This window comes from Paramormyrops kingsleyae, chromosome 6 (assembly GCF_048594095.1).
Source record: "Paramormyrops kingsleyae isolate MSU_618 chromosome 6, PKINGS_0.4, whole genome shotgun sequence".
NCBI lineage: Eukaryota > Metazoa > Chordata > Actinopteri > Osteoglossiformes > Mormyridae > Paramormyrops > Paramormyrops kingsleyae.
In genome coordinates, this window is record NC_132802.1 from 366,006 (window position 1) to 379,869 (window position 13,864).

At 46.2% G+C, this 13,864-nt stretch overlaps 1 protein-coding gene across 3 annotated transcripts in view; it reads right to left on the reverse strand.

Annotated features, from left to right (window-relative positions):
• LOC111836000 (copine-5-like) overlaps positions 1-13,864 on the reverse strand; it is a 117,719-nt gene that overhangs the window by 26,051 nt on the left and 77,804 nt on the right. For 2 of the 3 annotated variants that reach the window (XM_072713277.1, XM_072713276.1), the window contains 4 exons: positions 12,928-12,969; positions 12,380-12,455; positions 8,314-8,367; positions 6,734-6,795 (listed from right to left, as the gene is read on the reverse strand). In XM_072713277.1, coding sequence (XP_072569378.1) covers positions 6,734-6,795; positions 8,314-8,367; positions 12,380-12,455; positions 12,928-12,969 — 234 coding nt within the window. The remainder of the gene's footprint in view (positions 1-6,733; positions 6,796-8,313; positions 8,368-12,379; positions 12,456-12,927; positions 12,970-13,864) is intronic. The other variant, XM_072713278.1, reaches the window with a different exon arrangement.

A 13,864-nucleotide genomic window follows, 5' to 3' on the forward strand; every position in this document is an offset into this window, starting at 1 on the left:
TGTCAAAGGTCCTATGTGTAGAAAGGAGAGAGCAAGCTGGGCACAAAGGGCAGCCACCCATAGCAGCACCCAGAGAGCTGCGGGTTAAGGGCCTTGCTCAAGGAGCTGCAGATCTGCTGAGGCTGGGCTTGAACTAGTGACCTTCTGACCAGAGGCACAGAGGCTTAGCCCACTGAGCCACATACTTCCCCAAAAATAAAGGTCAGGCAATGACAGATATAATGATAAACATATATCGATAACGCTTTACATTAACTGCATCTTCATAATGCTTTTATATTGCATTCATAAAACGTTCAGTACACCTTCATAATGTATTCATTAAGTATTCATAAACATCATGTACCTTAACATCATAACATCCCTTAATAGCTGTAATATACATTAATAAGAAACATTGTATAATAATAACAAGCATTATAATTGAATAATCATGTAATGTTTGTTGTGTACTTGCATGCTGCTTATGAATGTTCTATGAATGCATTATGAATGCATTATGAAGGTGCAGTTAATGTAAAGCGTTACCCATATATCTATAATTAAATGCCTGCTTCATATTTGATTATATTTGTCTTGTGCTTGTTAACACTTGCTGCCAATCTTCCAGAAAGTGCTAAGGAAATTACATACACGCTTCCACCCACTTTGCCATACTCTCTTCTTGTCTACATACCTTTCTACACACACACCAACCTTTCGACATGCCCACTATTCCAGCCCGACCTATACTTGACCTACACTGGGCCTCTCTGGTATTACTTTTGGGCCCTTGAGCAAGGCCCTTGACACTGTCCAAGGGGGCGCAGATGAACATCTGACCTCAAACTTTGCTCTCCACTCTGTATGCGTGTCTCTCAGGAAGGGTGGGACATGCAGCAACTACAGAATGCCTCCATGCCAGTATTGCTGTTATTATTATTATTATTGCACTCCAGGATGCCTGATAACTCACTGCAACCAGAAGAAGTGCAGCTGCACATTTCACCTCTGCAATAACAGCTATAAAAAGCTTGCAAACGCCTGACACATCCGTGAAAAGAGGCTGATATCAGCATGACAAAACCTGACCGATCTGCCCATATCGACCACGACACAACTGCCACACACCCGCCAAACAATCTCCACCTCAGGAAAGAGGGTGGGCCAATTCTAAAACTCTGACACCATGGATGCTATGATACCATGGCAATTGTGTAGATTTGGGTATGGATTATAGAGATACGGCCCTACCAATATTGTGGGAGTAGTTTGGGCGGGGCATTTAGGGCTGATTTGGTCCCTACCAATACTGTGGGAATACAGTGTGTGTTAAGGGGGTGGGGGTTTGGGGCTGATTTGGTCCCTACCAATACTGTTGGAGTAAAGTGTGTGTTAAGGGGGTGGGGGTTTGGGCTGATTTGGTCCCTACCAAAACTGTTGGAGTAAAGTGTGTGTTAAGGGGGTGGGGGTTTGGGCTGATTTGGTCCCAACGAACACTATAGGAGTACAGTGTGTGTTAAGCGGGGTGGGGGTTTGGGGCTGATTTGGTCCCTACCAATACTGTTGGAGTAAAGTGTGTGTTAAGGGGGTGGGGGTTTAGGCTGATTTGGTCCATGTGAATACTGTGGGAGTACAGTGTGTGTTAAGGGGGGTGGGGGTTGGGGGCTGATTTGGTCCCTACCAATATTGAGGGAGTACAGTGTTTGTTAAGGGGGGTGGGGGTTTGGGGCTGATTTGGTCCCTAGCAATACTGTGGGAGTAGAGTGTGTGTTAAGGAGGCTGGGGGGTTGGGCTGATTTGGTCCCTACCAACACTGTGGGAGTACAGTATGTGTGTTAAGGGGGGTGGGGGTTTGGGGCTGATTTGGTCCCTACCAATTCTTTGGGAGTACAGTGTGTGTTAAGGGAGGTGTAGGGAGTCAGAATAGTGCCATATATACTTGTATGTGTACTTTCCAATTTGCACCCATAAAATGAAATTTGCTCGCACTGAACAAAATTTTCATTTGCAAAATACTGAACAGAAATACGCGTCACGTGATCTGTACTTGTAGATTTGTAAATAAACGTGAAAAACATTTTGCAAATACACGTCAATATTTTTTGTAAATGCAAAACCAAACATCTTCATAAAAATATTTCTTACAAAGATAGAATGGTTTTCAAGTACAAGGGGATAGAAGTAATTTGTCAAACTATAGGCCAATCAGTCTAACTTGTATAACTGGTAAAGTTGTGGAGGCTATAATCAAAGAGAAAATGGTAGATTACCTGGACTCAAATAACATTTTGAGGAATAGCCAACATGAATTTAGAAGAGGTAGATCCTGTTTAACAAATCTGTTGGAATTGTTTGAAGAAGCTACTCAGGAAGTTGATGATAAGAAGGCATATGATGTCATCTACTTAGATTTCCAAAAGGCTTTTGATGTTGTCCCCCACAAGAGGCTCTTACTTAAACTCAAAGCAACAGGTATTTTAGGAACTATAGCGACCTGGATTGATAACTGGTTAACATATAGGAAGCAGCGAGTAGTTATAAGAGGCACAATGTCACAGTGGGCCTGCGTTCATAGTGGGGTACCGCAGGGTTCAATTTTAGGACCACTATTGTTCCTAATTTACATAAATGATATAGACACCAATATATACAGTAAACTGGTGAAATTTGCAGATGACACCAAGGTGGGTGGTGTAGCAGATACTGAACTAGCGGCTCAGCAGCTACAGCGGGATCTTGATTTAATTAGTGACTGGGCTGATACCTGGCAGATGAAATTTAACATAGACAAATGTAAGGTACTCCATGTAGGGAGCAGAAATATAAAGTACAGGTATTTTATGGGACCTACTGAAATAAAGGTAGCTGATTATGAGAAAGACCTTGGTGTGTATGTTGATGCTTCCATGTCTCATTCTCGCCAGTGCGGGGAAGCAATAAAAAATGGCCAACAGGATGTTGGGGTATATCTCCAGGTGTGTGGAGTTTAAGTCAAGGGAGGTAATGCTAAGATTATACAATTCCTTGGTGAGACCTCACCGAGAATATTGTGTGCAGGTTTGGTCACCATATCTTAAAAAGGATATTGCGGCCTTAGAAAAGGTGCAGCGTAGGGCCACAAGAATGATTCCTGGTCTTAGAGGAATGTCATATGAGGAAAGGTTAGTTGAGCTAAATCTGTTCAGCCTCAAGCAAAGGAGACTGAGGGGGGGACATGATCCAGGTCTATAAGATTCTAACGGGTATGGATACTGTTCAACCAAATAGTTACTTCAGCATTAGTTCAAATACAAGAACTCGTGGCCATAGGTGGAAATTAGCAGGAGAACATTTCAAACTGGATTTAAGGAAGCACTTCTTTACACAGCATGTAGTCAGAGTATGGAATAGTCTTCCTGATAACGTAGTGCAAGCTGAATCCTTGGGTTCCTTTAAATCAGAGCTAGATAAGATTTTAACAACTCTGAGCTATTATTTAAGTTCTCCCCAAGTGAGCTCGATGGGCCGAATGGCCTCCTCTCAATTGTATAGTTCTTATGTTCTTGCTCTAGCACTTTCATCTTCTTCAGCATGTTTTTTCCTGGAAGGCCAGGATTGGTTGTTACCTTACCTGCAGCTTTATGATTGGCTAGAAAATGAATTAATTTCATTGGTGGCTATGTGAGCAAATATTTATCTGCAAAGCGCTAGGCAAGTTAGTGCCAAAATTATTTATGAGCGCAAGTTTGAATTTGCACTCGCAGGTTGGTATTTGCAAGAGGACTTGGATTTGCAATACAGGTTTTGTACTTGAAAACCATTCTATCTTTGTAAAAAATATTTTTATGAAGATGTTTGGTTTTGCATTTACAGAAAATATTGACGTGTATTTGCTAAATGTTTTTCAAGTTCATTCACAAATCTTCATATACAAGTACAGATGTGACGCATATTTCTGTTCAGTATTTTGCAAATGAAAATTTTGTTCAGTGCGAGCAAATTTCATTTTACGGGTGCAAATTGGAAAGTACACATACAAGTATATATGGCACTATTCTGACTCCATAGAGGTGGGGGTTTGGGGCTGATTTGGTCTCTAGCAATACTAAAACCAATCTTACAGCTTTATAGGACAGGGGTGAGTTTCCCGAAGCGTTCTTAACGCTACGTCGTTCTTAAATTCTGTGTTAAAAGATAGAACTAACGAACGACGTAGCGTTAAGAAGGCTTCGGGAAACTCACCCCAGATCAGTTTGCTGATCCCCACTGTCCATCCAAACAAAAGAGCACCATTCTTTCCAAACTTCTGAATTTTGTAGGGTTAGCATACTCCAGCCATTATGATCTTTGATTTCCTCCCCTCTTTTGACCAGCCCTATTACAGTATATAACATTGACTGTTACATCTTTTGTGCATTTTTTGGTATATTTTTCAAGTGCTTTGAAGTAACTGTGCTCATGAGTGTACAGTGGTGAACTGAACTGAAATCAAATTGAAACAGATGAACTGAACTGAACAATCCCAATTTGTGTGACAGATTCTGAACTGAAATTTAGCCAATGACAAAGAGAAAAAAAAAGAAAAAAAGAATCAGAATGCAATTGGATCCAAAGGCCAACATGCTTCCAGAAAGACGTTGTCACAACAACTAAAATGATCGTTTTAATTAAAGGCATTACCTTAAGAGGGTATCATCTTACTTTTCATTCCCTAAATTAAGAGAGTCCTGTCTGTTTCCACTAATCATTAATGGAATGAAAGCAAAAGAGCTCAAGGAAATTCATTTCAGTATGAGAGTTATGAAGCAATAATATTCAATGTACATCTGTGAAAAGGTGACAGGTTTTTTATTAACCTTTCTAGTTCAAACATGAATATGTCTGCTGCCTCTTTCTGACCCAGAGAGCCATTCCGCCCCATTAAAAAAGTCATAAAAACCACTCACTGAAAAACTTATTAAACAGTTCCTACACATTTGAAAGAAAAACTTATTTCCTCACCATACAGGAAGCCGCAGATATGACCAATGAGCTTCTAATCACAGATTGCTGGGTGACTCAAAGGCAGACTGACATTTCTGTGTGAGACTAATTAAGGGAAATTCGTTCCTCTGCCATCACTGCTCTGCTCACAGTGACCAACTTTTCCAGAGATCGTGGCCAGCTAGAGATGGAACGATTGCTGCATTTGAACAATATCAACTAATGTCAGGGAGAAAACCCAGGAAAAGTCCTGAGCAGCAAACCCCTGACCTTCGAACGGAGAAAAAATCCATCCCCTCTCGGGTAAAAGGCTGCCTCTGAACTGTGGCACGAGGCAGAGCAAGTGGCTGGAATGTCCGCTGTCATCGGCATCTCAGGTGCAGACGGCTGCCAGGTCAGCAGACCAGCTTTTAATTAACAAAAGCCTTTTTCACTGAAGAGCATATCATGACATGAGAGCATGAAACACCCCTGAAGCATTGCTAGGAATTCCTTAGGTGACATGTAACTGTGGTGGAGCTGGACTTCTGAAAAAGCTCCTGTTCCCAACAGTGACAGCCAGCTCCATGTGTGAGAGATTACGTAAAAGTACTTAAAAAAAAACATGCAATAAAATTGTAAAATTCCATTGAAACATCCAGTGGCACAATTGGGTAATAATTTAATACTGCCAGCTTATTTAAATTGTTTTATTTTAATTGATCAATGAATCATTGATAAGCTTTTCTCTAGTCCAAACATATTTCTGTACATTTACCATGGCCCAGTGCATGGTTGCAAGTGGCTGCGCTTTAAGCGAGATGCAGTCACATGCCTCACATCTTGGCCTCCTACGGCATCTGCAGTCAAAAAGTCCAAGTGTGCCATGAGAACTGGGCAGTTGTTTTCCCAGTGACCTAAATGTCACTGAAAGCATAAGCCTGTGTGCATGCAGAACTTAAAGGTCAACTCACTTATGGTGGCCCAGCACAAAAAGACCATCAACAATGGCACTCTTTCCCCTCTATAGGTAAACCCTGATGTATTTAATCGGCCTCTGCAGGGTTTCCAATAAAAAATGTGTGGCATTACTGGCTGCTAGCTTGAGGCAACCCCTTATTTCAGTAGCATAAAGTAAATAAAAATTTCTATTTACTCCAATCCACAGGGAAAAAAGAAGTTTCGGCAAAGTGCAGCTCTTTTGAGAGAGAAAGACCAGTCAGAATGAGGGAAAGTCATACACCAGAAGACTGCATACATATGGATGAGGCAGTGAATTCCCTTTCAGAGCATGGAAATGTGTGCAGACCAAAGCACAACACCTGCTGCACATCTTTAGCAGGACTGTTGCCAAGTAATTTAAAAAAAGCTGAAGGGCAGAAGTGAAGTCACAGAGAATGTGACTTTGCTGAGTGGAAACAGGAAAACTACAATCATAAGATGCCAAGCTGCAGTAATGTGCTGACCACGAGTGTCCATAGAGCTTCCCCTCGTCATTGCGGGAACCCAGAACATACGGAATCGAGTCTGCGCTGCTCTGAGTGTTCTGAGACCTCTAATACGACAAAAAACAAAGGCTCTTTCTTTTCTTTCGTTTCAATCTGTCAGAATCCATTTTCGCCCAACCTGCAGCCAAGGAGAGATAATCTCAGACTCCTGACTTACATTGCTGGCTGTTACTGTCCATTCCTGCCTGTGCATAACTGTTCTTTACAGACTGGCATAGGAGGGCTGGACTCCAGCACAGCATTAATATGAGATCACAAAGGAAATGTTTGTACGCAAATGTCTCTTCCTTTGTCTGACTCACCCTCCTTTGATGTAGTCCAGGAAGGTGTACTCTGACTCCACCGAGAATGACAGCAGTGTCACCTGCAGAGTAGAGGAGAGAAGGAACAGATTAACCATTCAGGCAGTAACCCTGACCCTAACCATTCAGGCAGTAACCCTGACCCTAACCATTCAGGCAGTAACCCTGACCCTAACCATTCAGGCAGTAACCCTGACCCTAACCATTCAGGCAGTAATCCTGACCCTAACCATTCAGGCAGTAACCCTGACCCTAACCATTCAGGCAGTAATCCTGACCCTAACCATTCAGGCAGTAACCCTGACCCTAACCATTCAGGCAGTAACCCTGACCCTAACCATTCAGGCAGTAATCCTGACCCTAACCATTCAGGCAGTAACCCTGACCCTAACCATTCAGGCAGTCATCCTGACCCTAACCATTCAGGCAGTACTGAGAGAGCATGCTAAACATGTGCTCTATGCTGCCAGGGACAGGTCATAGGCTGCTCCCTGAAACTCTGAAAAGCTCCACATACAGAGTATGAAGACAGATGGATGGATGGCTAAGCATTATGGGAAAGCATCCTTAGAGCCCAACCCTGGATATTTCCTACAAGAACTTATACTGGAACTTAGTCCAAGACTCATGCTAGAATTCACACTATAGCTAGTTAGTACTGTGACAGTAGGAGGTAGATTCGTTCACACAGTATGATGGAATTACCTGTGAGAAAGTAACCTTGGCAGCAGAGATAGCAGTAATGTTATTCAACATGACATTTGGTTAATAAAATCATCCTAGATAACAGAGGAACAGCATGTGGCAAAGACAGAGCAGGAACCTTATTAACACAGACAGCTCTGAGAGATGCTCTAACATTAACTACACATCAACCTTTGGTTAAGATCAGGGTAAGAACTCAACATAGTGCTCAATGCTGCAATATGCATTGCAGTCTGCTGTGGTTTAATTATTATTGCAGTGGAGTGTGCAAGATATAGCATATGCTACTGAAACAGCTTGATTAATTTAAAATTTTCATTTGCCACTGGTATGAATGTACTGGTACACCAGCAGTGAAACAAAATTGCAGCTACTCCAGACTGTGCAATAAACATGGATTTCCAAATTAACATTAACAAAATAAGTTATAAATACAGAGATAAAAAGTACAAAAAAGTCAATATAAAAGTTAGAAAAAAATGAGAGAAAATATTTTAAGTTCAGGTTGAACCAATTTAGGGGTATAGTATGTTGAACTGAATTTAACTGACTGCAACTCCTGTGATACAGTTTGTACCTACAGTGTATTAGTTTGTAGTACAGTGTAGTACATACAGAATTACAGGACAGAGCACAGTACTGCTGTGTAGTGATTAGTAGATGGCTGAAATAATTTCTGTACATGGAATTGCAGTATGGAGTCTGCTGTTGAATGTATTTGTAGTACTACAGATTATTCTGTTTTTTTTAATATTGGGGGAGTTATATGGCAAGAGTTTCTCAGACTGGACTATAATCACCTCATCTTCACAGACATAATACCAGAAGACACCAAAGAGTCTGGAATATTATAAATCCTACAGCTAAATACTCACTGTTCCAGAATTTATATACTTCTTTTTCTTCATCTTCTTTTTGGGATTCACTACCTAAAGGCCAAACAGAAATGAAACAGTGATGAAGATGAGCTACTGTCTATTTGCACTGCAGCAGAAGTGAAGTACAGTCTGTACTTCCCACAATGCATCTACTGACCGAGGGGCTGCACCTGGGCTGCCCTAATGCACCTTGGCTGGCCTGATGCACCTGGGCTGCCTTGATGCACTGTACTGGCCAGATGCAACTGGCCTGCCCAGCACGGTATTTTCCCAGCCTATCACTGTCCAGCCCCCTGCTGTCCCAGCGTATCACTGCCCAATCCCCTGCTGTCCCAACCTATCACTGCCCAACCTGCTATTGTCCCAGCCTATCACTGAACAGCCTGCTGCTGTCCCAGCCTATCACTGCCCAGCCCAGTGCTTTCCCAGCCTATTACTGCTGGAGCCATTGTGCAAGTGACCGTGTGCCTCCATGACTGGCAGCCTCAGCTCGGGGTCAGCCTGAACCTGTTGTCTGCTGTCTTCTTCCTTTTTCTGTAAACTTTTTTTTATTGTGACATAACAGTATCTTTATGCCAATCTACAAGCAACCATTGGCTCCTTTTCACCCCCTGCCTCCTGCCCTGTGCTTCCTGGGACGGTCCACAGCCTCACCTCAGCCCATGCCAACTGGTGGTTGTGGAAGGTAGATGGATGAATGAGTGGATGGTCAGTAGAAAAAAAGAAAAGTTCTACATCCATCACACTGTGTTCATTTTGAGAACAACAACTTGCGTTACAGCTTTATTATTTTATCACCAACTCAGAACATGTCAAAAAAATTTTGGACCGGATTCCTGTTTTCAATGTAAAAACAAAAGGGATTTTTAAAACAGACTCTCTAGCCTGGATCTGCTTTATCTGGGCTCTGGACTGCAGAGGAAAACCGGTTTTAATGGTTAAGCTGCTGGTCTTAATTGAAAACCGCAGGGTCTGATTCTCAAAAATGTCAGTCCTTAATGCTTTTATTAGCCTTGGTGAGCGGCACCGTGCATGTAAGCAGTACAGCTCTTCCCACCCACAGTGTTATGCACATGGCTGACAACATGAGTACTTAGCTAGAATCTACATTCCTGACAACATGATGGCTGGGGGATGGGATCCACCTTCTGCCGTCCCATTACGAGTGTACGTATGCTGACAGGGACACATTACATTCGCAGACAGGACGTACCACATACACACCACTAGATCCCCACAGGGCTGAGCAGCATCTTAAGTGGGCCAGCTTGCGACTGCCCATCAGCACATCCTCCCAATGCAGACACACATAGGCGAGGATACCAGCGTGTCAGACGCACACAGGCGAACAGAGGATACCAGCGTGTCAGACGCACACAGGCGAACAGAGGATACCAGCGTGTCAGACGCACACAGGCGAACAGAGGATACCAGCGTGTCAGACGCACACAGGCGAACAGAGGATACCAGCGTGTCAGACGCACACAGGCGAACAGAGGATACCAGCGTGTCAGACGCACACAGGCGAACAGAGGATGCCAGCGTGTCAGACGCACACAGGCGAACAGAGGATGCCAGCGTGTCAGACGCACACAGGCGAACAGAGGATGCCAGCGTGTCAGACGCACACAGGCGAACAGAGGATGCCAGCGTGTCAGACGCACACAGGCGAACAGAGGATGCCAGCGTGTCAGACGCACACAGGCCAACAGAGGATGCCAGCGTGTCAGACGCACACAGGCGAACAGAGGATGCCAGCGTGTCAGACGCACACAGGCGAACAGAGGATGCCAGCGTGTCAGACGCACACAGGCGAACAGAGGATGCCAGCGTGTCAGACGCACACAGGCGAACAGAGGATGCCAGCGTGTCAGACGCACACAGGCGAACAGAGGATGCCAGCGTGTCAGACGCACACAGGCCAACAGAGGATGCCAGCGTGTCAGACGCACACAGGCGAACAGAGGATGCCAGCGTGTCAGACGCACACAGGCGAACAGAGGATGCCAGCGTGTCAGACGCACACAGGCATACAGAGGATGCCAGCGTGTCAGACGCACACAGGCGAACAGAGGATGCCAGCGTGTCAGACGCACACAGACGAACAGAGGATGCCAGCGTGTCAGACGCACACAGGCGAACAGAGGATGCCAGCGTGTCAGACGCACACAGGCGAACAGAGGATGCCAGCGTGTCAGACGCACACAGGCCAACAGAGGATGCCAGCGTGTCAGACGCACACAGGCCAACAGAGGATGCCAGCGTGTCAGACGCACACAGGCGAACAGAGGATGCCAGCGTGTCAGACGCACACAGACGAACAGAGGATGCCAGCGTGTCAGACGCACACAGGCGAACAGAGGATGCCAGCGTGTCAGACGCACACAGACGAACAGAGGATGCCAGCGTGTCAGACGCACACAGGCGAACAGAGGATGCCAGCGTGTCAGACGCACACAGGCCAACAGAGGATGCCAGCGTGTCAGACGCACACAGGCGAACAGAGGATGCCAGCGTGTCAGACGCACACAGGCGAACAGAGGATGCCAGCGTGTCAGACGCACACAGGCATACAGAGGATGCCAGCGTGTCAGACGCACACAGGCGAACAGAGGATGCCAGCGTGTCAGACGCACACAGACGAACAGAGGATGCCAGCGTGTCAGACGCACACAGGCGAACAGAGGATGCCAGCGTGTCAGACGCACACAGGCGAACAGAGGATGCCAGCGTGTCAGACGCACACAGGCCAACAGAGGATGCCAGCGTGTCAGACGCACACAGGCCAACAGAGGATGCCAGCGTGTCAGACGCACACAGGCGAACAGAGGATGCCAGCGTGTCAGACGCACACAGACGAACAGAGGATGCCAGCGTGTCAGACGCACACAGGCGAACAGAGGATGCCAGCGTGTCAGACGCACACAGGCGAAGAGGATGCCAGCGTGTCAGACGCACACAGGCGAAGAGGATGCCAGCGTGTCAGACGCACACAGACGAACAGAGGATGCCAGCGTGTCAGACGCACACAGGCGAACAGAGGATGCCAGCGTGTCATACGCACACAGGCGAACAGAGGATGCCAGCGTGTCAGACGCACACAGGCGAACAGAGGATGCCAGCGTGTCAGACGCACACAGACGAACAGAGGATGCCAGCGTGTCAGACGCACACAGACGAACAGAGGATGCCAGCGTGTCAGACGCACACAGGCGAACAGAGGATGCCAGCGTGTCAGACGCACACAGACGAACAGAGGATGCCAGCGTGTCAGACGCACACAGACGAACAGAGGATGCCAGCGTGTCAGACGCACACAGGCGAACAGAGGATGCCAGCGTGTCAGACGCACACAGGCCAACAGAGGATGCCAGCGTGTCAGACGCACACAGGCGAACAGAGGATGCCAGCGTGTCAGACGCACACAGGCGAACAGAGGATGCCAGCGTGTCAGACGCACACAGGCATACAGAGGATGCCAGCGTGTCAGACGCACACAGGCGAACAGAGGATGCCAGCGTGTCAGACGCACACAGGCGAACAGAGGATACCAGCGTGTCAGACGCACACAGGCGAACAGAGGATGCCAGCGTGTCAGACGCACACAGGCGAACAGAGGATGCCAGCGTGTCAGACGCACACAGGCGAACAGAGGATGCCAGCGTGTCAGACGCACACAGGCGAACAGAAGATGCCAGCGTGTCAGACGCACACAGGCGAACAGAGGATGCCAGCGTGTCAGACGCACACAGGCGAACAGAGGATGCCAGCGTGTCAGACGCACACAGGCGAACAGAGGATGCCAGCGTGTCAGACGCACACAGGCGAACAGAGGATACCAGCGTGTCAGACGCACACAGGCGAACAGAGGATGCCAGCGTGTCAGACGCACACAGGCGAACAGAGGATGCCAGCGTGTCAGACAGAAATGTGGGTTAGGGTTAGGGTTAGCCCACCACACCCCACCCTCCCTTCCCTACCTACCTGTGATGACAGGATGGAAATGTGGAACTTATTTGAGCTAAAAAGGCTGTGTGGGAATCAGCTGAGCAGCAGAGCTCACCTGGTACATATTTAGCTGGCTCTGGCCCCGGGCCAGCTCCCTGTAGCTGGTGCTGAACTGGCCAATGAAGTCGTGGCTGAAACACAAAAGGGACACACAAGGGCTCCCGTCACTCTCACCAGGATGTTGGAATTACAGATGAACGTGCCTCTGCATCCTGATATCTCGTGACCCCCCCCGAATAGAATAGCTTAGAGGAGGATTTAAAGGGGGCCACACTTCAGTATTCAGAGCCTCTTACTTGCATCTTGAATATTAATGACTGGTGACTGTTGGACTTGCAAATAGCACTCAGAAGGCATCTGCACACAAGGCGTCAGAAGTAATGCATTAATTACTATCTAGGAAATCTTCCTAAGGACCTTCAAGCAAACTTCAGCTAGTGAGATGCAGGGCCCTGCCCATGCAGACAGAGACAGCAGCCACATAAGACAGGACATCTCTGCTATGAAGCACAGGAGATGAAAGCCAATGAGCTCAGGCTCGTTAAAGGCTATTTTACACACACACTGCTCTCACTCCAGCTCAGCCTGCATCTGTCTCCTCACCTGCCATCTCGGTCCCAATCGTAGACCTCCACCTTGATTGACCTGAAGGCAGGAGAGAACAGGAGTAAGCTGAGCAAAGATGCATTTGCCAGAGTTGTAGTTCTCGAGATGCGGTCTTGGTCTTGAGACCAGGCTCAAGACTGCACTACCTGATCTCAGCCTCATCTCGGTTTTGAACCCATTCTGTCTTGGTCTTCGCCATAAGTCTCGAAATATTACAAAACATATTAAATATGCAAATATACTTCTTTCCCCTTACTAAGCGGAAATTAATTTTCCTGCGCTGTCCTCTTCTATTTAAAATGCACTACATCTCCCAGTTGCCCTGGCAGTATAACATTATTGGATAGTGCAGGGGCTGCTGGGAAGAGATAGGGATCGAGCGTGCCCTTTAAAAATGAACATGAAAGATGTCGGGAAGATGGCGATCATCCGTTTGTTCATAGGTTTCTCACACTCAGTTGGATTACACCACCACCTTGAGTTACCGTTTCCATCTGGATGTATGTGCTGTCCTGTGCCTTGTTATCCATGTGAGATCATCCTGAGTGGATACATCTGTCTGGGGAGCACTGCCAATCAGGCCCAGCCAGATATCAGGACACCAAGGTCCGGACCTTCGTAGTTTTTTTAAAAGCTAAAAATAAAATTTTAAGCTAAATAGTCACCTGAATGAAAACAAAAATCAGCAGTTGAAAATGTCTGTGGGACAAGTGCATCCTTAATTCAGTTTGAACGTGCTATTATTAGTGTCTGCTGTGTGACAGAGAGGGAGTTAGAGCATTCACGTAGAGTTTTGACTGCAGGATAGTTTTACTGGCAGCAGTTTGAATTCACGTTGTGTGCGTGTGACTACGCAGTATTGGGAAGGACTGTGCGCAGGCAATATATCATTTAGAAAATCAAAACAATGATCATTATACATTAAAAAAAGTAT